The 24,506-nt window shown below is 42.3% G+C and overlaps 1 protein-coding gene across 1 annotated transcript in view; it reads left to right on the top strand.

Moving 5' to 3' along the window:
• Positions 1-24,506, top strand: part of LOC126335258 (galactoside alpha-(1,2)-fucosyltransferase 2-like) — a 258,815-nt gene that overhangs the window by 124,116 nt on the left and 110,193 nt on the right. Inside the window, exons 3-4 of the mRNA XM_049998301.1 lie at positions 6,106-6,278; positions 14,003-14,150. Coding sequence (XP_049854258.1) covers positions 6,106-6,278; positions 14,003-14,150 — 321 coding nt within the window. The remainder of the gene's footprint in view (positions 1-6,105; positions 6,279-14,002; positions 14,151-24,506) is intronic.

Below are 24,506 nucleotides of genomic sequence, written 5' to 3'. Positions count from 1 at the left end.
TATATATTGCTCCCCAATTTGGTCCTACGGAGCATTATGTTGAAAAATAATTAAATATTTTCATGACGATTATTTCTGTGTTGGCAGTTAAGCCTCCAGCAGCGCTTGATGTAGCATTGTGGAGAATATGCTCAGGGCATCCAATTCCCTCTACATTTGTCCTAGTTCTTCTTTAATTTGGTGAAATACATTCCGCTATCCGTGTCGATGACGCTGCCAGAAGTTGGTCCTGGCATTGTTTCCATAAAAAGCTGTTAATTTATCTGATGGAATTTGCGGTTCTCTTAAAGTGTCCAGACAAAACTTTGCAATTGTCTCCGATGGCTCAAATGGCTCTGAGCACTATGAGACTGAACATCTGAGGTCATCAGTCCCCTAGAACTTAAAACTACTTAAACCTAACTAACATAAGGACGTCACACACATCTATGACCGAGGCAGGATTCGACCCTGCGACCGTAGCGGCCGTTGTCTCTGATGCTTCATTATTCAGCGAATCAAACTTCAACAGCTTATGTTGGATTCCGTCTCAGTAAAGTATTGAAGAACTAATGGAAACATGTTTTCGGCAATGTGGTTCGATGCGTAGGTGCCTGCACTGTAAAACGAAACTTCTTGGAATTGTTTCAGGCATTCTAATACGGAGTGTGGTGCGAGGATATTTTTAACAATCGCTGTAGCTTCGGTCCTGGCTGTTGACCGCATTGTGGTGACTTTGGAGTCAGGATATATTGCGGCATTCAGTTTTACGGTACAGTCAAGAGAACGAAGTATTAACTTTATAAGCTGTTGTTATTTCTGCAGCAGCAACGAGCAATTCTTCCTATATATCTTCTTTAGTCATGAATGCAGAAATGGACTTTAATGTCAACGCTACTGCGACTCTATTTGTATGATTCTTCGTGGAAATGTGATGCCTCACATCTGCCTTACCTCCCTGAGTTACTCACACAGTGCTTCCTGATCCGTTAATCCTTTCTTGACAAAGGACCACTCTTCCTTGTAATCATCCGAAAAGTGACACTTTCTCTTTCCATCCTTAGGCATTTTCGTTGGCTATGATAAGTTTATTAGACGGTAAACAGTGGACAATAACACTGCAGTCATCGAAGTAGACGTCAGTAAAAACCTCACGCCCTATATACCCCCAGTAAACGCTTCGAACATTACTAACTTGCACCCGTTGTTCGCATCATGTTTGGATAGAATTATCAGGTCGCTACTCAAATTGAAACAGCACGGTTCTTTTTTTTCCTTTATTGTATTTCGATTCCCAAAGAAGGGGGCCGGCTGGCAGTAGCTTATTACGCTGCTCTGCAGCCTACAGACTTTTTAAAACGTAAAGAGAAGTTAAGAAACAATAAAAGCAGGCGATAAAACGGGGACTTAAAGTGTAAAACGGCGAAAATTGTGGAAAGTTAAAACATAAAGCTAAGGGTTGGCAAAGCGAATAAAATACACAGGATGCAGACAGTTAACACAGTAGACAGACAATTAAAAAACAGGGCGACAGTCTGGTTTCTGTTCGCATGAGATATAAAATCACACCCAGCGACAGTATGATGGCCATTCGCAACACTTCAGAAAAGATACACAACACTGAACACTCACTGTAAACACTGCTCTAAAGTGTCAGCACAGAGAGGACACACCATAACCTAGGGCAGTTGGGGGGGGGGGGGAGGGGGGACCTGCACAGATGAGCGGGAAAACAAGGAGGGAAGACAGGAAAAACGAAAGGAGGGAACCAAAGGAGGGAGAGGACTCGTAAGGGGGGGGGGGGGAGGGGCAGGGCAGACGTGAGAGGGAATGGGAAAATGCAGAGGAGGGAAATGCAAAAGGACTCGGGGGAGAGAAGGGGGGCAGAGAGAGGGTAAGTGGGGAAAAAGAGGATGGAAGGGGAGAGAGGGAGCCCAAGAAAAGGATGGAGGAAAAGAGGAGGATGAGGATCAGAGTTGATAGAAGGGATAAATGGAGGGAGAGAGGGCATCATCCAGGAGGGGGGAGTTGATGGAAGCCACTTTGGGAAAGGAGATGAAGGGTGTAGAGATGGAGGGTAGGGGCGACACAACAGTGAAGACGTGGCAGGGGGTGGGGATGGGAGAGGAGAGGAGCAACCAGGGGTTGAGGGGGATCAAGGCGGCGGGTGGTGTAGAGTATGCGGATATGTTAGAGGAATAGGAGCAGATGGGGGACAGGAATGAGTCATAGAGGATCCGCGTGGGGGATGGGAGGCGAATACGGAAGGCGAGGCGGAGTGCATGACGCTCAATGATCTGGAGGGACTTATAAAATTCCGAGTGACCCAGCTTAAATAGTTCCATGGTGAAGTCTGTTATTTTCTCGAATAATGGCGCTAGATCTAGAAGGTGTTCGCATCGTCGATGCAGGATACTAACAACAACGCCATCTGTGAGACTACCTTGTCAACATAAACGCGTTGACATAAATAAAACTAACTGTGGCTGCATCTACATGTTCCACTAACAGATGGCGTTATTTCAGTACTTGAGTAACAGTGTTTAGCAAAATCGGGACATCATTGAGGCATGTCGGGATAAGAAAGTTCATAACAATGACGCCCCCGATGTACTACCGTGCACAGAGAACTTTAATTACTACTGCATCTAGTTTCACGAACCACTTATTTAAGATAAATGCAAATATAATAAATTTTCTCTACATTGTATTAGCCTATCTCTTTCGCTCACGATTCTCTCGGTAATAATGATGAAGGGATACGACCTTGCTGATGGATACTGATTAGTATAATCAGTAGCATTCACAATGTTTACAGTTCAACTAAAAAAAGCACTATTATGTTCAAAGACCTAAAACTACTACGCTGACAAGCCTGTACATAAGTACGCACATGAATGGCTTGATCTTACTTTGTGGCGAGCTGTAGGTGGTGCGACGTAATGCATTTTTTAACGATCGTTATTGGCAACACGCTCTTCTTTGACAACGAGCAACTTTTAATAATTTCGGCCACACCGTACTCTTCTCAATTGTGCTTATATGCTTTGTACTGCTCCCAAATATGTGGTCGCCAGCCCATTCACAACACCCTGCTATGCTTAAAACATCATTCCGACAACACTCTCAGTTTAGCACCGTCACTTTGTGTTCATACTTCATCACAGAAGACTCTCTCTCTGTCTCTCTCTCTTTCTCTCTCTCTCTCCCTCTCTGTTACTGGCTCTGCGAGCGCTCGCGCCCAACGATACTATTGTCAGCTTTGAAATAGATGCTTTGGATACACACTACACAGTACGGTCTCCACCGACATTGCCAGTGTTTCCACAACAAAGTTTTTACAATATAATTTTTCTATAGTTTTTTGGTAATTATGTTGCGGTTTTTAAGTAGTACATACCAACAAAATTAATAAAGTAAGAGAATGTAGATGAAGATGAAATGGGAGATATGATACAGCGTGAAGAGTTTGACAGAGCACTGAAAGATTTAAGTCGGAACAATGCCCCGGGAGTAGACAACATTCCATTAGAACTACTGACAGCCTTGGGAGCGCAAGTCCTGACAAAACTCTACCATCTGGTGAGCAAGATGTATGAGACAGGCGAAATACCTTCAGACTTCAAGAAGAATACAATAATTCCAATCCCAAAGAAAGCAGGTGTTGACAGATGTGAAAATTACCGAACTATCAGTTTAATAAGCGAATGCTGCAAAATACGAATTCTTTACAGACGAATGGAAAAACTGGTAGAAGCCGACCTCAGGGAAGATCAGTTGGATTCCGTAGAAATGTTGCAACACGTGAGGCAATACTGACCCTACAACTTATCTTAGAAAATAGATTACGGAAAGGCAAACCTATGTTTCTAGCATTCGTAGACTTAGAGAAAGCTTTTGACAATGTTGACTGGAATACTCTCTTTCAAATTCTAAAGGTGGCAGGGGTAAAATACAGGGAACGAAAGGCTATTTACAATTTGTGCAGAAACCAGATGGCAGTTAGTCGAGGGACATGCAAGGGAAACAGTGGTTGGGAAGGGAGTGAGACAGGGTTGTAGCCTCTCCCCGATGTTATTCCATCTGTATATTGAGCAAGCAGTACAGGATACAAGAGAAAAATTTGTGTAGGAATTAAAATCCACGGAGAAGAAATTAAAACTTTGAGGTTCGCCGATGACATTGTAATTCTGTCACAGACAGCAAAGGACCTGGAAGAGCAGCTGAACGGAGCGGGGAGCGGATAGTGTCTTGAAAGGAGGATATAAGATGAACATCAACAAAAGCAAAACGAGTATAATGGAATGTAGTGGAATTAAATCGGGTGATGCTGAGGGAATTAGATTAGGAAATGAGACTCTTAAAGTAGTAAATGAGTATTGCTATTTGTGGAGCAAAATAACTGATTATGTTTGGAGAGGATATAAAATGTAGACTGGAAATGGCAAGGAAAGCATTTCTGAAGAAGAGGAATTTGTTAACATCGAGTATAGATATAAATGTCAGGAAGTCGTATCTGAAAGTATTTGTATGGAGTGTAGCCACGTATGGAAGTGAGACATGGGCGATAAATAGTTTAGACAAGAAGAGGATAGAAGCTTTCGAAATGTGGTGCTACAGAAGAATGCTGAAGATTAGATGGGTAGATCACATAACTAATGAGGAGGTATTGAATAGGATTGGAGAAAAGAGAAATTTGTGGCACAACTTGACTAGAAGAAGGAATCGGTTGGTAGGACATGTTCTGAGGCACCAAGGGGTCACCAATTTAATATTGGAGGGCAGCTGGGAGGGAGACCAAGAGATGAATACGCTAAGCAGATTCAGAAGGATGTAGGTTGCAGTAGGTACTGGGAGATGAAGAACCTTGTACAGGATTGAGTAGCAAGGAGAACTGCATCAAACCAGTCTCTGGACTGAAGACTACAACAACAACATGTACAAGAAACTACTTTAAAATAAAATTTGCTTTTAGATGCTCATGACAGTAACAAACCAACATCAATGGAATGATTCTCCTATTCATATCTATTCTGCTTTTATACTTTCCTTACAGCGTCACGAGGCTGCAATGTTACTAGTCGTGTATTGGTTCATGATTACTTACTATGTCTACAACTTTACTTCCGTCGTTTTTTCTCGAAGTTCAGGGCTTTATTGGGAAAACTTACAAAAAAAATTTGATTCATAGTATTGCCCATCGCTGGCCACTACATTCTCCCATCTTTCGGATAGCATACGAATCCCGTGGCGGAAGAACTGGGAATCTTTTGTGGGGATCCATGAATCAATTCAATTTTGCACTTGTTCATATGATCAGAAGCACTGGTCAGCCACACTGTACGTTACTGATCGAAAAAGGTGGTAGTCAGAGAGAGCAACGTATGGGGAATACGGTGGGAGCGATAAGACTTCTCATTTCAACGTTTCCATTTATATTTTCAAGGGTTTTGCGACATGGGGTCGAGAACTGACCTGCTGTAAAATTGCCTTTACGTGTCTATCGCTGTATTGCGGCCGTTTGTGTTTCAGAGCTGGGCTCGAACGTATCAATTGCTTTCGATAATGATGTCCTGTGACTGTCTTCGCCTGTTTCAGTAGGTACGAAAACGTTCTGTCTCCCACAGCCATGCCGGTCTTAGGCATCAAAATCACCGTTCTCTGCACGTTCTTTCACTTGTAGTTCCCTCATCACTGATCTTTCCTGGCATTTTAAGAGCCATAGCCGCAGAGTTCTTCATGTTAAAGCAGAAAATTAAAACTTCCCGCAAATGGAGAGAAATGGGTACGTAAGTTGACGTACTTAATCGAGAATAACCTTATGATGCAATCACAAATCGACTAATATTTTTATGGCACTATGTTTACAGATGCCTAAGCTTATTTTATTACACCTATGACCAACCATCCGAATCCCACTTGCCGCTACTACCGTCAATTGCAAAACGGCAGAAGCAAAGTTTTAGACCTAATATTATGTTCACCACCTGGAGGTGACGTTGCACAATATTCGAAGCTTTTTTTCCCTTGTGTGCGCTTGTAGGACTGATCTTCGGCGAGCATTGAGTGCTCTGACGCGGTAATACGTCGCCCTTTCTTGGCGCTGATGTGTCGCCCTCTCGGCAGGTGTTCGAGCCATTCGGAGTGCCAGAGACTTACGAGTTCCTGTCGCAGTCCGGGTGCCCCGAGGACACCATGGAGGAGGTGGACCAGCGGGTCTTCAAGGTCGACCTGGAGAGGCGGCCGCTGTCAGAGGTCGTCGCGCGGGCTAAGGAGCTGCACTTGCCCATCGTCTTCGAGTAAGTAAGGAGGGACGCACCGTTTTGAACCTAGGATACTTGTACTGATTTTCTGTATTCAAAATAATTCATGAAATTCAAATAGGCGTGGTTCACCTAGATAGAAAAAGTGCTAGACATGTGGATAACGTATGTTACTGTAGGAAGTGCTAAAACCAGCCACATTTTTTTAAAAAAATGATTTAAGTCCATATGAGAAAAAGTACCAACACAGCTGTAGCTTGAAAATGTCTTTATTGTATCACAAGACTAGTTTCGGCGACACATTATCACCACCCCCAGGCCCTGTTTACCAAAGAACAATTACACAATTCCAATATTTGAAAACTAAACAACCACAAAACAATTAACACATATTTATTTAGCGTATGGCTAATACAGACACATTATAAAATTAAATTACATATACATATGCACATATTGGCACACAAGAAATTTAAGTTTGTCTTTACAACTGAATATCCAGTTCTTCAATCCAGCGCACTGCATCTGGAGTTGCTAGCAGGAAGCCCTCTTCAGCACCGTGATAGGCTCAAATCCTGCACTCACTGACAATGTGGTGAACAGTCTGGTATGGAGCCCCGCAGTTACAGGCTGGATTTGGCACCTTCTTCCAGTTAAAGAGAGCGTCCCTGCATCGGCCATGGCCGGTACGGATTCTGTTGAGAGTAGTCCAGGTCTTCCCTAGGTAGGTCGAATCCACCTGGAAATTTAGCACCTGAGAAGGTGTTATGCAGGCGCACATCTGTCACTGCTTCCCACCGACCTTTCCATTCTTCGAGAGGTTTGAAATCCTTAGCAACCATGTCAGCGGCATCGCACAGAGTTGGATGGCGTGATTTGAGTCGCTTGCGATTTAAAAGTGGCAGGTCGCTATGCACGGGTAGGTTAGAATTCCTGGAGATCTTGTGGAATTCTCTCTCATCTGCGTAGATCAGGAGGCACTATACCAGTTAACAGTGGAAGCCAATAAACAGGAGTAGATCTGATTGCGCCAGATGTTATGCACATTCTCGTATTCAGCTGGGTGTCAACAAGCCTTGAATGATGACTGTTCATCCAAACAGGTGCACAATACTGAGCACTTCAGTACACCAAGCCCAGAGCTGAAGATCGCAGGGTGGTTGCTGAAGACCCCCAGGCAGTTCCGCATAGCTTAAGGGGGATGTTATTTCAAGTCCTTAACGTTTGACGTAAGTTAAGAAGGCGTTGTTTGAAGTATAGTGTACGGTCCAGAATGAACACACAAAAATTATGGTACTCTAATGTATTATTTTAAGTAACCTTAGATAATATACCAATAGAGCACATATGTCAATACCTCCATTTTTTCCTGCTCTATCGCCAAACAATGGACATCTAAAAAGGCAACTTTGGCCCCTTTGAATCTAAATCATTAAAATAGCACGTTGTACCACTGTATAAATTTAACAAAGGGTCCCAAATATCAGAATGATCCAACTAAAAATGTTCATTACTGTTTAAAGACGATGCCAAAAATGTATATGTGATGTAAGAACCTATCGGTAAAAGTGAAACCTACCTGGCACAGGCTAATCACAGATCCACTGCAACTCTACATCAACCACACAGTTTTGTGACAACCTATCTCCAAGAACTGAAAATGCCCTCCTCTCAAAAACCTTGATAATTATGTACCCTTAGATAATCACATACACCAGGCCTCAAATAATATGTTTACTATTATGCCCTTGTGTGGTAAACACAAACACCTATCCGCAGAAAACTAAACTAAAATACCCAGTTCAAACAGTATATTCCTCCATAATAAAATCCTCCTAGAAATAAAAACTTAGGAAATATAACTGCTACAACTTCATTGTCTCATGGTTGGACACAGATGCCTAAGACGATCTGGTGCCGTCTGATATCTAGTCAGTTAATTATTATTTCTATCATTTCAAATTATAGGAGTTGTATGATATTTTGGAGGTACATTTCGTTTTTTAATTTTAATTGATCATTCAGGACGTAGTGAGTTTGACTGTGAATCTGGTTGTATATTTCTAATTCCTCTAGCAAATTCGTATGTACTTTTTTTTTCAGAAAAGTTTCACTAAGGTTTCTGTGACACTTATCTCCGTGTGTTGGGCCAATTGAGTAGCGAAAGATGACTTATTCAGGTTGGGAGCCTGAAAGCATCCATGTGTTCATGGTACTGTACAGTGAAACTCCTGCGAATTTGCCCAATGTAAAACTTGGGACACACCGAACAATTTAGTTTTTAAATGTTAACCTGCGGTGTACTTCACGTTTTAAATTTAAGTTATGAACAGTTTTGTCTTGCATTTTGTTGTTTGTGGAAAAAGTAATTTTGATATTTTTGACAGACAATAAGCTTGCAGTCTGGTGTGACACTTCACCAGTGAATGGTATGCAGAAATAGTTCATAGAGTTCTGAGGAGTCATTTGCAATTAAGTTCTGTTTCTTTTAGACTAATAGCTATCGTCGTCATTATGTTTGTTTTTAATTCTGTTGTGGAGTTTAATGGTGGTTTCAGAGCTGTAGCCATCATTGTGAGCTATTACTTTGATTGTTTCTACTTCTTGTAGTTTACCTTGAGTGTCCAAAGGGATTTTTTTCCATTCTGTTGAGCAATGCCCTGTAATATGCCATTTTGTGTTGCTTCGGGTGGCATGATCAGCTGTTGATTGTGACATGCGTTGTAATGAGTTTTCTACATATTTTAAATTTGTGTTTACCACTGCATTTAATAATTTTTGCATACAAGAAATTTATACTATTATCAGTTTCATGCTCGAGCGGAAATTTTCATGTTTTGTTAGAGTTTGTTAAGCTCAATTTCAAAATGATCAATTTCTTCTACTCTTCCATCGAATAAGATAAGTGCATCATCTACGAACGTTTGTAATATATGATCTTTTTCATTATTGTCATAGCGTTGTTGAAAAACGATGTTTCGAAATGATATATGTAAATGCTGGGTAGGAGGCTAGCTAGGCAACTGTCCATTGCAAGGCCATCTTTCTCCTCATAAAATTTGTTATATAAGCCTAAGTAGTTATGAGATAGCACTAAAGATAAAGCTTCAACAACGTCATAAATTTCAGGTAGACTCATCTTTTTATATTCAAGGAAGTTATTTTTAATATCTAAAATTGTTTCTTTTACCAGTATATTTGTTACAATTTAACAACAAGATATTCCTAAAAGCATTCCGCAAAGAGAAGAATCTCCAAGAGCACCCTGATTTCCATGAAAAGCAAAAACTGGCAATATGTGAACTGAGGCGAGTGCTACAGACATGAGACCTTAAGTTCATTCCATGTTAATAAATTCCAGAAAGTCCGCCTCTATAGCTGAGTGGTCAGCACAGCCAAATGCTGTGCAAAGGGGCCAGAGTTCGATTCCCGGCTGGGTCGGAGATTTACTCCGCTCAGGGACTGGTGTTGTGTTGTTTTCATCATCATTTCATCCCCATCGTCACAAAAGACTTACACCAGGCGACCGGTCTACGCCACGGGAGACCCTCGCCACACGACATTTCATTTCAATCCCAGAAAGCTTTCGACACCGTTGCTCACAAGCTGCTTGTGAGCACATTACGTGCCTACGGAGTATCGCTTCAGTTGTGTGACTGGATTCATCATTTTTCGTCGGAGAAGTGACAGTTCGTAGTAACCGACGGATAGTCATCGAGCAAAACAGAAACGATATCTCACGTTTTGCAAGAAAGTGTTATAGTCCAGTTATAGTTCCACAAAATTAATGTAGAAGGCCAATCCTCTCCTCTGTCAAATAGCAAAGCTAGTATCTCCTATCTTTCTCCTTTCTTTTCTTCCTCTTCATCTATCTCTATTAGCCACGCAATCTTCTTTTCCTTTATATCTCCTTAATTATATTTCATCATGTCTTTATTCTTCTCCGCCCTTCACCATCAGTCACCATCATACTCCCTGGTGCTAGCACTCCCGTCTAAAATCTGTCTCTTTCATAATATCTACTTATAACAGTACTTATCATCTACGAATATAATCTCTATATGTATGTATTTTTCCAAGTGTGCCTTTGTAGTGGTTTATTTCACTTTTCGTACTAGATGTAGTTTAACATGCCTACTAAACATATGAATGTAAAATAAGTAGAATGCCTGGTTAGATGTAAGAAACCGCCTGATGGCCCTAATCTTGCCAGATTAAATAAATAAATAGTCTTCTGCTGTTCCTAATCTATACAAACGATTTATGATCAGCCCTCTTAGATTGTTTGCAAATGTTACTGTCGTTTACTGTGTAGTAAATTAACTAGAAGATCAAACCGAACTGCAAAACGATTTAGACAATATCTCCATGCCAATTGACAATAAAAATTAAACAACAAAAAGTGTGAGGTCCTCCAAATGACTACTAAATAAATTATGTTAAAGTTTGGTTACATGCTAAATCACACTAATTTAAAGTTTTTCGATTGTACTATATACTTACGAATTACAATTATGGATCATACAGTAGAACAAGCACTGGCTTCGTACTGGTAGGAACCCGTTGCCTAGTAAGCACCAAGCTATGCAGCAATTAGATTGTCGCTGGATATTCGTCGTGTGGTATCGCAATGGGCAGCCGAGAATGAAGTGGTCTGTGTCACCCTCCGCGCCGCAGTCACTTAGGGGCGAATCAATCAGCTGTAGCAAATAGTGGTGCAGCCAGAATGCTGTCTGGTTAAAAGCGGAGGCGGAACATTGTAACTGGGAACGCTCTATGATACATACCAAGGGAGTATGACGATCGTACGGCGACATGTGCTAGTATAGCTGCATAATGCCTTCCACTTTGTGGGTAAGGTAGGTGCCACTTATTGTTGGACAAGATTCTGATGTGCCGACGGCCACCTTGTTCTAGGTTTGTGTGAGGAACATTTTTGTACGCGTTTGTCCCGTGGTGTACGGCACTCTTAGAGAGAGCGTCGACAGTTTCACTGCATCCGATACCACTGTATTTTATGATATTATATGTTAACCGGGGGCCTACAAACGACGGAGAGGCTCCGTCAAGGGCCGCAGCCGAAGTGGTCCACAGCCCCACGACGACTACCGCAGTCCACTTCACCCCTCCGCCGCCCCACACCGAACCACTTTTGCAGAGTTATTGTGCGGTTCGGGCCCCGGTGGACACCCCCCCCCCCCCCCCAGGGAACGTCTCACATCAGAAGAGTGTAACCCCTATGTTTGCGTGGTAGAGTAATGGTGGTGTACGCGTACGTGGAGAACTTGTTTGCGCAGCAATCGCCGACATAGTGTAGCCGAGGCGGAATAAGGAGAAGCAGCCCGCATTTGCGGAGGCAGATGGATAACCGCCTAAAAATCATCCACAAACTGGCTGGCTCACCGGACCTCGACACAAGTCCGCCGGGCGAATTCGTGCTGGGGACCAGGCGCTCCTTCCCCAACCGGAAAGCCGTGCGTCAGACCACACGGCAAACAGGGCGGGCATCTGATACCATGGTGCCCTTTACCCACAGCACGGTTATTTTCTCGTTAGGACGCTGTAGTGATGCAGCACAGTCTGGATCTGCTACACCAAATAATGGTTTGTGTTACTGACAAAATGGTGCCGTGTGAGCAGTAATGCTGATTGCGAGTTCGACAGTTCAATGACTGTATCTTTATCGAAGCCATCTTCATATTGAAGACCGGCTAGAATTGCGGTTTAAGTACCAAGTCTTCCGGATTCAGCTGGAATTGGCCTCTGTGGTGTGTCCTTTTTCATAATATGCACGTCGTTCTACGCCTTTTGTAACTGGCCAACACTTAAGTGCCATAGAAAGCCACGGGGCGGATCAAAGTCCGATAGGACCTTGGTCGTTCCACTCCTGTCGTGAAGTACAATATTATGAATTTCAGTATTTATCAAGTATGCACCCGGTACTTTTCGTGTATAAGTGACTGGTGCTGAAACTGTTAATGATATATACTTGACACCCGGGAACCTTCCTCTAACCTGATGTAATGGTATCCTTGACCTGAAGATGGCCACTTTACTGCCACTGGTTATTTATAAATAAATACGTTTCACAGCAACTTTCGATGGTTTGTGGTATCGTTTTTCACATGCATCGAAGCTGTACAGCACTGTCTATAGAATTTTTTTTCTTTTATTGATTTTCGATTCCCCCACCTGGGGAGGGGCGGGCTGACAGCAGCTTAAAACGTTGCTCTATAGCCAAGAGAAAAGTTAAACAAACATTGGAGATATCAAACAATATAAACAGGCGATAAAATCGTGATTTTGTTAATAACAGTAAAGTGTCAGTCACGGAACTTAAATTACAAATCTGTTAATACGAGATAAAAACACAACTAGCGACAGTATGGTGGCTATTCACAACACTGAGAGGGGACACACAACACTGAACACTCACTTAAAGCACTGTAGAAGCGGGACAGTGACAGATGGGGGGAGGGGGGGAGGACCTGAAACGATGAAGGGGGAAAAGGGGGGAGGAGAGGAAAGAAAAAAAAGGGGGGACGCCGATGGAGGGAGGGGACACAGAAAAAAGAAGGGTTGGGCGGATGCGAGAAGGAGTGGGAAAGGCAGTGGAGGGGAGAGCAAAAGGACTTGGGGGAGAGAAGTGCGGCAGAGAGAGGGTAGGCAGAGAAAAAAACAAGGTAGTGGGCTGGAGAGGGAGCCTGGGAAAAGGACAGAGGAAGGAAGGTGCAGGTGAGGATCAGGAGGGATAAATGGAGGGAGGGAGGGCATCATCTGGGAGGGAGAGTCGACAGAAGCCACGTTGAGAAAGGAGATAAAGGGTGTAGAGTTGGAGGGTAGGGGGGACACAATGGTGAAGGCGTGACAGAGGGCGCGGGTTGGAGAAGAGAGGAGCGACCAGGGGATGAGGGGGATCAAGGCGGCAGAAAGTGTAGATGACATGGATATGTTCGAGGAATAGGAGGAGATGGGGGAAAGGAATCAGTTCATAGAGAATCTGCGTGGGGGACGGGAGGCGGATACAAAGGCGAGGTGGAGTGCATGGCGCTCGAGGAACTGGAGGGACTTACAGAATTTGTGAGGGCGGAATATCCAGGTGGGAATGGCATAGCACAGGATGGGATGGATTAAGGATCTGTAGGTGTGAAGGATTGTAGAGGGGTTCAGCCCCCATGTCCGGCCAGAGAGGGGTTTGAGGAGTCAGAGGCAGTTGTAGGCTTTGGATTGGGCCTGGCTGAGTGGAGATGAGGAATCCATGTGAGGTGACAGTTAATGTTGAGGGCAATGTAGGTGAGGGTGGTGGAGAGGCAGACAGGAGAGGCGCAGATGGTAAGGGAGAAACCCAGGAGCCAGAAGGAGCGAGTGGTACGACCTATGGTGATTGCCTAGGTTTGAAAGTATTGATTTTCAGGAGCCATTGGTTACACCATGTGGCAAAAAGGTCAAGGTGATTCTGGAGAAGGCGTTGGGGCTGTTGAAGAGTATGAGTGTGGGCAAGGAAGGCGATGTCATCGGCACACTGCAGAAGGTGTACTGGAGTAGAAAATTTTTATCCTGCTTGAGATATCAACATGTAATTTGTTATAGAGTTTCTTAGTAACTTTTCATCTTTGATTAGTGATTTTTACTTGTCGCTGTGGATAACTTTCAGATCCGAAACTGCAATCGCAACAAAACTCCACGACTTATTTTTTTGTGTAGAAACGTGGCCCTCGGTTTCTATTCTTAATCTGAACGAGGACAATGTCTTGTTGCAGGATATGCATTATCCTGCCGGAGACGATAGTTCCGCTGGCCGCCGAAGTGCGGCGCCACTTCCGCTACCAGCCGAGGCTGCGCAGGTACGCCGACAACAAGCTGCGGTCGCTCAGGAGGAGCGTCGTCAAGGCCAATCCCGGCGTCAAGGTAGGTGGCCGCCTGTTCGGTTGAGAGACTAACTTTTTCCACAGAAGAATGGTTTTCATATCTTTGTACAGTCATAAAGTTACTAAAAAATATTTCATTCGCTCAACACCGTCTGTCGTCTTCTTCGCGATCTCTCTCTCGTTTTGCCGGCCGAGGCGGCCGAGAGGTTCTAGGCTCTACAGTCTGGAACCGCGCGACCGCTACGGTCGCAGTTTCGAATCCTGCCTCAGGCATGGATGTGTGTGATGTCCTTAGGTTAGTTAGGTTTAAGTAGTTCTAAGTTCTAGGGGACTGATGACCATAGATGTTAAGTCCCATAAGTGCTCAGAGCCATTTGAACCATTTGAATTGATGACCTTAGAAGTTAAGTCCCATAGTGCTCAGAGCCATTTGCACCATTTTTTTCTCTCTCGTTTTACACCGAGTCGTAACTTATACCTTTCCTCAGGAGAAAATCTAGGGTTCTGTCCCGGAAGGGGAGTGGGAAATCTGAATTTGTTACTGCCCCCCCCCCCCCCTCTCCTAACATCACTTGCCGTAATCACCAGTTTTGACGAGCCACAGAAACCTAATACTTTCATTATAATAAGAATAAAAGTATAAAATGTTTTATTATTCTGCAATAATAACAATTTTTTATGTTTTAACGTAACTCCCAAGAAAGTCTACTTCAGAGAAATACGTCACATAAGTATCGCTTGTTCAAAGATTTGAGTATCACGCGTCATGCAATTTATTTAAAGACTATAGTTTCATCCCCACTGTAGGGCGCTGAGGTAGCATCTGCGCTTAGTAAACAAAACGCCCTCGGTCCAGGGTTCGAACCATGCCACCGCATAAAATTTGATTAATAATCAGCATTGGTAGCCGTAGAATTCCAGCATAAGCAGTCACCCTCATGCACCAACGGCCTTGTCAAAGAAGGCGGAGGAGCGAACAGAGGTTCAGCACACTCTCTCGCCTCTGGGGTGGGAAACTGCCCCTAAAGAAGGAAGAACCAGCAATGGTCAACGGCATGAGGATGCAGAAGGCATGGAAACCACATCATTAATGACACATAACGTATATCCACAGAACATGTGGCCTGCAATTGAAAAAGTGTCGTGATGATTTCTCCATTGGAAAAAGATGCGGGAATAGCCCCCATTCGAGCCTCCGGGACGGGATTGCCAAGAGGAAGTTAACAATGAGGAAAAGATTGAATGAACGACGAAAGGATAACGATTAATGCGTCGAGGCGTTGGAATGTCAGACGCTTGAAGGTGGTACGAAAGCTATGAAATCTGATAAGCGAATTGCAAAGGCTCAATCTAGATATAGTGGGGGAGGAGGGGGTGGCAGTGATGTGAAATAGAAAGAAGACAAGGATTTCTGGCCAGATGGGTATAGGGTAATAACAACAGCAGCTGAAAGCGGTGTGCCGGGAATGTCGGAAGTCGGATTAGTTATGAATAGGAAGGTAGGGCGGAGAGCGTGTTACTGTGAATAGTTGAGCGATAGGTTTGATCTCATCAGAATCAAGAGCAAACCAACACCGACAGCGATAGTTCAGGTGTACATGCCGACGCCGCTAGCCAAAGATTAAGAGACAGAGAAAGTGCAAGAGCATAGTGAACGCGTAATTCAGTACCTGAAGGTAGATGAACATCTGATAGCCAAGGGAGATTGCAATGCGGTTGTATGGGGAGTAGAAGAAAGCGTTGCAGGGGAACTTTGGCTTGGTACTAGGACTGAGAGAGTAGAATGGCTAATTGAGTTCTGTAATAAATTTCAGCTAGTGATAGCGAATAGTCTGTTCAAGAAGCACAAGAGAAGGAGGTATACTTCGTAAAGGCCGGGATATACGGAAAGATTTCAGCTGAATTACATCATGGTCAGGTAGAGATTCAGAAATCAGGTACTGGATTGTAAGGCATACCCAGGAGCAGATACAGACTGTGTGTTAACGAGCATTTCGCCCTCATTTAAATATATGGCTGAAAGAATAAGCATTCGGGAAATGTGAAACGTTCCCTATCGTCCAGGACCGTGTGCCACAAAGAGCGCAGATTCGCCACGAGATGGGGAAATTCACAGACGTCTATTGTGCTGAATAAGGCCTAAGCGCTGTTGTGTGCGAGTGAGACAGACGACAGTCTACATCGTATGGAAATCCTGAAGAAGCCGTTTGTGGCCAGGCAGACATAGCAATGTTAAATAAGGCGGACCTAAGATCGGCCACGAAGGAAAACAATTAACAAAACTATTTAAGTGTGCAGTAATTCGGGAATGAAGCCATAGTAATTTTAATCTACCATCCTTCATCAATTTTCATGGTGATTCCAATAAAACTTAAATATTGATCATATCTATAATAGTTTAGGATTTACTGTTAAAGTGAAATTAACAAGTTTTGCAACAAAGACCTGGATGCTAAAATCTGAACGCTTTGGTCGATCTTAACGATCGACATTTCATATACAAGGGCATCATTAAAATGATAATTGTTGTAAATATCAACTCTGTAACTTTATTTGTTTAAAAGATGTAGTGAATTCAAATTACCAGGATTTTCAGTTAAGCATCAGATTATCATTTCCTCCACACAAAACTCATCGAACGACGACAACATGCCACCTTATTGAATCATTAGATAATAGAACATTTGTTGTAAAGTTTAGTGCGTAATAATTACTTTTGTTCTTTATTTATTTACCAGAAAGCACGTTGGTACAAGGCTACTGGCAGTGACATTCAAAGTTAAGAAGGAAATTGTATTGGTTAACGTAAAAGAATTTAACGATTATTATGTAATGGATATTATTGTTACTTAATTTACAAGGTGAAAGTGGTCAAGCCCTGATTGAATAAATATGTTAAAATGTAAAATGATGTAGCATAAGCTGTAGCCAATCATATGGACGGCTTCAGGAAAGGGAACTGCACTAGTCAGTTCAGCGACGATGTTCGGCATGCGGGGGACGCTGCCGGAGATAAGCACAAAGACATTTCAGGTCTAGACACCAAAGGATACAGTTCGGATGGAGATGCGAAAGCGGACGGTCGGTCTTTAGGTAGCTAGGACACAAAACGACTTAGAAAAGTTCGCGCCGTGTGGTGCAGCCGAACTTAAGTCTCTGAGCGGCGAGCAGCCGCGCGCCTGGTGTGAACTATTTAACTTTTCACGTAGTTAACGAGGTGGAGTATTGGACTTGTGTTTCGCGATGAGATTGTGGATGATCGAACTGTGTCAAATGGATATGCGCTCGAGTGTAACAGTAACTCTAAATACGACCACTTTCACTATCAGTTTGCTTTCTGAATACAGCCGGCCGCGGTGGTCTCGCGGTTCTAGGCGCTCAGTCCGGAACCGCACGACTGCTACGGTCGCAGGTTCGAATCCTGCCTCGGGCATGGATGTGTGTGATGTCCTTAGGTTAGTTAGGTTTAAGTAGTTATAGGTTCTAGGGGACTGATGACCACAGATGTTAAGTCCGATAGTGCTCAGAGCCATTTGAACATTTTTTTTCCCTGAATACACATTATACTAACCAAATCGCAACTGTGTGGTCTACATCATTTATGGGTCGACAATTTAGTTCCCGATGTTATTATTACTGTTATTATATGCTATATTAACTCTGTATTTCGCAGACTTGCCATTAGCCAGGCAATTTAACCAAAGGGTTACAAGAGTCTAATTTAGGGCGTATAATGCGACACGTGCGGTACAAGCCCTAGACGAGTTTTTGCCAAGATATTTCGACGAAGAAGGACCGAATGTGAACCCGAATATTTTTAGTGTGTTAGCTCGCAAGACTCAGAGCACAATTAAATGGTGATGAAGAGTGGGCTAGTCAGGAAGAATCAATACGCAAAATAGTGGGACAAGGAAAAACTAAGGAATGAAGAGATACGCTTGGAGCCTTCTGTGGCTATAGACACTGCGATAAGCAATAGCTCAGTAGGCATTCAGTTGATGAGGAATGGACATCTCTACAATGGGCATTCGCAGAAATTGCTAAGAAAAACGTAGGTACAAACAAGCTAACTGCGGATAACCTTGGGTAACAGAACAAATACTTCAGCTGATTGATGAGAGAAGGATGTACAAAAATGTTCAGGAAAATTCAGATATACCAGTTGCTTAAGAATGAAATAAATAGCAAGTGCAAGGAAGGTAAGGCGAAATGGCTTCATGGAAAATGTGGAGAAATCGAAAAAGAAATGATTGTTGGAAGGATTGACTTGTCATATATAAAAGTCAAAACAGCCTACGGAGTATTAAAAGCAAGGGTGGTAACATTAATAGTGTAATGGGAATTTCACTGTTAAAGGCAGAGTAGAGAACGGAGAGGTGGAAAGAGTTCATTGAGGCATCTATGAAGGGGTGGGGGGGGGGGGGTGGAACTCGTCTGATATGGTACAAGAAGAAATATGAATCGATAGGGAAGAGATATGGTGTTCAGTATTAGAACCAGAATTTAAAAAGGGTTTTGGTAGACTTAAGATCAAATAAGTCAGAAAGGATAGAAGAAGAATTTCTAAATTCATTGAGGGAAGTGGCAAATAAATGACTATTGACGTTTTTGCGTAGAACGTATTAGTCTGGAGATGTACCATCTGGCTTTCGGAAAAATATCATCCAAACAATTTCGATGACTGCAAGAACTGACAAGTGCGAGAATTACCGTACAATCACCTTAACAGCTCTTGCAACCATGTTGTTGACAAGCGTAATATATGAAAGAATGGAAATGAAAATTAGGAAGTGTTAGATGATCATTTGGTTTTAGGAAAGGTAAAGGCACCAGAGAGGTAATTCTGGCGTTACGCTTGGTAATGCAGTCAAGACTAAGGAAATATCAAGTCACGTTCATAGGATATGTCAACCTGGGAAAAGCATTCGACAGCGTCAAATGGTGCAAGATGTTCGAAATTCTGAGAAACGTAGGGGTAAGTTATAGGGAAAGACGTGTAATATATGATATGTACAAGAGTCAAGAGGGATTAATAAGAGTGGACGACCAAGAGCGAAGTGCTCGAATTAAAAAGGGTGTAAGACAGGGATGTTGTCTTTGGCCTTGCTGTTCAATCTGTACATCGAAGAAGCAATTATGGAAATAAAACAAAGTTTCAAGAGTGGAATGAAAATTCAAGGTGAAATGCTATCAGTGATAAGATTCACTCAATGAACGTGAAGAAGAATTACATGATCTGTTGAACAGAGTGAACATTATTCTGAGTACAGATTGTGGATTAAGATCAAATCAAAGAAGGCCAAAGTAATGAGAAGTAACAGAAATGATAACAGTGAGAAACATAACATCAGGATTGATAGCAAAAGAAGTTTAGGAATTCTGCTGCCTAGGCAGCAAAAAAACCCCTGACGGATGGAGCAAAAAGGACATCAAAAGCAGACTAGCACTAGGGAAAAAGGACCTTCCTGGCCAAGAGAAATCTATTAGTATCAAACATGGGCCTCATTTTGAAGAAGATGTTTCTGAGAATGTATGTTTGGAGGACAGCATTGTATGGTAATGAAATATGGACTGTGATAAAACCTGAACAGAAGAGAATTAAATTATTTGAGGCGTGTCGCTACAGGCGAATGTCGAATATTAGATGGACTGTTAAGCTAAAGAATGAGGAGGTTCTCCGAAGAATCGGAGAGGAAAGGAATCTATGGAAAACATGACGAGAAGAAGGTAGAATCTGCTAAGACATCAGGGAATAACTTCCATTGTACTAGAGGGAGCTGTAGGTGAAAAAACTGTACCGGAGGACAGAGATTGGAATATACCCATCAAATAACTGAGGAGGCACGCTGAGACGAAGAGGTTTCGCAGAAGAGAATTCGTTGCGCGCCGCATCAGACCAGTCAGAACGCTTGGAGCTAGAGGCTTGGGACGTTCACTCATTTCGGATATTGTTAGTACCCGATTCACAATATCAAGAGTGTACCAAGAATAACAAATTTCAGGTCTTACCTCTCACCATGGACAACGGAGTGGCCAATGGCCTTCACTTAAGCTCGCTAGAGTTTTGCAAAACTAATATCCAAAAAAACTGCTATTTCCTTTACACTGACGCACCGTTTTATTTCACGAGCTCTATGGCAATTCTGAGTGCCATCCAGAGAAGTTTTAAAACTTCTGCACCACTCAAGCACTTTCTGCAGGGACACTCACAGATCACTGTACTGTGCTGTCCTTGCGATGAATTTCCACAGCTTTAAAAGCTTAATTTCGAAAAAAATGTACCATAAAGCGCTGTTTTACCGCTGTGCAAATCGACAATAGGGGACTATCTCTGTAGTCATACAGAATTCTCTGCAAACAACAGGCTGCAACTCTTGGTCATTTATTGAAGTACAAGGATAATTACTGTCAACTGCTAGATCAACAGTACACCTGAGTATTTCTCGAATAGCCTCATTGAGTTTCCGATGTGACGAAAAGTTGAGAATCAGTGACGAATGGATGATAGGCAGAAGAAGGAAGTTTTTGGTCTATGAAAGATCCATATCTAAAGACTGCAAAGTTGAACAGTTCACAACAATACTTAAGGAAGGATGTAGGAGTAATCCGCTAAATTAAAGATCCATATCACTAAAGTCTATTTTCAGTAGTACTTTTGAACACATACTTGTTCGAACGTTGTGAATGATCTCAATCAAAACGATTTAGTGACAAATAGCCAACACGGACTCAGGAAATGTCGTTCTTATGCAACACAACTAGCTTTTTATTCACACGAAACAATGAGTGCTATCGACAGGGGATATCAAATTGAATCCGTATTTCGAGATTTCCAGAAGGCTTTTGATATCGCTCGTCACAAGCGTCTTCTAATCGAATTGTGTGCCTACGTAGTATCGTGTCAGATGTGCAACTGGGTTTGTGATTCCTTGTCTGAAAGATAACTGTCGGAAGGTCATCGAGTAAAACAGAAGTAATATCTGGCGTACCCCAAGAAGTGTTATAGATCCTTTGCTGTACATTTTGTATGTAAATGATTTAGGAGACAATTTGAGCGGCCCTCTTAGAGTGTTTGCTGAGGATGCTGTCGTTTACCATCTAGTAAAATCAGGAGATGATCAAGACCAATTGCAAAATGATTTAGCAAGATATGTATATAATGTGAATAGTGGTAGCTGATTTTAAATAATGAAAAATATGAAGTAACTCACATGAGCACTGAAAGGATTCCGCTAAATCTGGTTACACGAAAAATCATACAAATCTAAAGGCTGTCAATTCCACTAAATACTTAGGGATTACAGTTAGGAATAACTTACATTGAAAAGACAAGATAGATAACATTGTGGGGAAAGTGAACCAAAAACAAGGATTTATTGGTCGAAAACTTAGAAGACGTAGCAGATCTACTAAGGAGAGTGCTTACACTATACTTGTCCATCCTCTCGTGGAGTATTGCTGCCCAGTATAGGATCCGCATCAGATAGAATTGACGGAGGACATCGAAAAACTCCTGAGAAGGGCAAGTCGTTTTGTATTATCTCCAAATGGGGAAGAGAGTACCCCAGAGTGATGCTCGACTTGAGGATGGCAATCGTAGAAAAAATCGTTTTTTGTTCTTTTCTTGAAATTTCAATCACTAACGTTCTCGTCCGAATGCGAAAATATTTTGTTGTGCCTCTCTACATAGGGTGTAATGATTATTGTAATATAATAAGAGAAATCAGAACTCGAACGGAAAGCTTCAATGTTCCCGCGTACTGTTCAAGAGTGGAACAGTAGAGACATAGCTTGATGGTGGTTAGATGAACACTCCGCCAGGCACTTATTATTGAATTGCAGAGTAATCACCTAGATATATATGAAGAAGCTGGATTCCACAGCGTAAGAAAAAAAAACAGGACTACAACATAGTAGAATGTAGGTAGGTGATTTCAGAGAATATGTATGAGAAACGTGGACTTGCGAGGTGGAAGACAGCAATGCATGAAGACCTCTACAGGATGTATTTTTGCAGCACTGGTCGTCAGTTGGTTGTTGTTGGTTGTCGATGGTGATGACACACGTTCTTTCTCTGTGAGAGTAGCATTATTTTACAAAAGCGATAAGGATCTCCAAGGTTAACAAGCCACTGGCAATTAAATCTGAATATATTATTTTTTAATCTGCTTATTTTTATTTCTATTTTTATGTGTTTTGTATTTGTTCAATTCTGTGCTACGCAGAACAGTTACTGCAGAAACAATGCTAGAGTCAGTGTTTTGGCCTTGGTGGAAACTACGTAATCGGATTTCTCCATGACCACACACCCTAATTATATGTTACTTCCCTGATTACTATTGAGAAAACTTGTTGAATGACATCGAGCTTCCACCTGCATACAACTCTTGGATGCAACCTCCTCATGTGCATTCAATTGTTGTCAACATCTCGCCCTCTCCCGAGTATTTATAAGCAATTTTATAAACTGACTCAGAAGCCGATTTGTACGAAGCTTGGCTGTTGGGAAACACAGTTAATTTATATATATCTATGACGTTGGTATCTGTTCTTTTGGACAAATCCGAAAGAACAGATACCATCTTCATATATATTTAGTTAAAGGCTCACCGGCCATTTGACCACCTTCTTCTGTACGGATGCACAAACAGTGCCCAAACTCTTACGAGAACCGGCAGTAAAGCCGCGAGTAATGAGTATAATGTGCAGGGGCACTATGAATGTGGTGTGGGACGATAAGTTGTGAATTTGGGTCTCACGGGAGGCGTGTCAGAGATAAGTCCCTGCAGTCGCATTATCTTCTGTGTCCCCGGTGGCTCAGATGGATAGAGCGTCTTCCATGTAAGAAGAAGATCTTGGGTTCGAGTCGCGGTTGGAGCATGCACTTTCAACTGTCTCCGTTGACTTATATCAACGCCTGTGTGTAGCTAGGGGTATTCATTTCATTATAACAGTTAATTTATAGTGGACGTGTTGCATTAAGTGGATTTCCTCATATGGATTCCAACGGCAACCTTTAAGTTAGGCAGTTCTTCGACCATTGTGAACTTCGCTATGTCTAGCGTTTCACAACGTTTACAAAATTACTACAGCTTAAGAGTAATAAAGATAAAATAAAAATATGATGTTCTTGGTATCGAAGAAGTCCTGTGTTTCCTCACGTATTTGTGACAACATGTTTCTAAGGAAAGCGGGGCAGCCTATTGCTGACGAAAACCTTTGAAGACTCCAGTACTTTCAACTTCGTTACAGAATGGTCCATTTGGAAGAGGTACGAAGGTACCTTCATGTCATCTGAGAATCAATATATCAAGGCAGTCAGAGGGGGACCTTAAAGGTTAGCGTGCAATCCGAACGATGGTATAGCTTGTGCTTTTAGAGATAAAGAATTACCGTTCCTGAGAGATATATCCGATACCAGAAAAAAAACTGGTGCCAATCGATGTTGCGTTTTCGAAAATATGGATTGTAACATTAAACACAATGATCAATCTGCCGGCCATAACTATGACACTTACTTATGAAAACTGCCAAAACTGATGTAAACTGCTCACGTATGCTTCATAAAGAAAGCCGAGTAAAAACTATTCAATCTATATATTGAGCAAGCAGTAAAGGAAACAAAAGAAAAATTCGGAGTAGGTATTAAAATCCAGGGAGAAGAAATAAAAACTTTGAGGTTCGCCGACGACATTGTAATTCTCTCAGAGACAGCAAAGGAGTTGGAAGAGCAGTTGAATGGAATGGACAGTGTCTTGAAAGGAGAATATAAGATGAACATCAACAAAAGCAAAACAAGAATAATGGAATGTAGTCGAATTAAGTCGGGTGATGCTGAGGGAATTAGATTAGGAAATGAGACACTTAAAGTAGTAAAGGAGTTTTGCTACTTGGGGAGCAAAATAACTGATGATGGTCGAAGTAGAGAGGACATAAAATGTAGACTGGCAATGGCAAGGAAAGCGTTTCTGATGAAGAGAAATTTGTTAACATCGAGTATAGATTTAAGTGTCAGGAAGCCGTTTCTGAAAGTATTTGTATGGAGTGTGGCCATGTATGGAAGTGAAACATGGACAATAAATAGTTTGGACAAGAAGAGAATAGAAGCTTTCGAAATGTGGTGCTACAGAAGAATGTTGAAGATTGGGTGGGTGGATCACGTAACTAATAAGGAGGTATTGAATAGAATTCGGGAGAAGTTTGTGGCACAACTTGACTAGAAGAAGGGATCGGTTGGTAGGACATGTCCTGAGGCATCAAGGGATCACAAATTTAGCATTGTAGGGCAGCGTGGAGGGTAAAAATCGTAGAGGGAGACCAAGAGATGAATACACTAAACAGATTCAGAAGGATGTAGGTTGCAGTAGTCACTGGGAGATAAAGGAGCTTGCACAGG

The sequence above is a fragment of the Schistocerca gregaria genome, chromosome 2, assembly GCF_023897955.1.
Source record: "Schistocerca gregaria isolate iqSchGreg1 chromosome 2, iqSchGreg1.2, whole genome shotgun sequence".
NCBI lineage: Eukaryota > Metazoa > Arthropoda > Insecta > Orthoptera > Acrididae > Schistocerca > Schistocerca gregaria.
The sequence above is the reverse complement of the archived record's forward strand: the minus strand, read 5'-3'. Positions and strand labels throughout refer to the sequence as shown.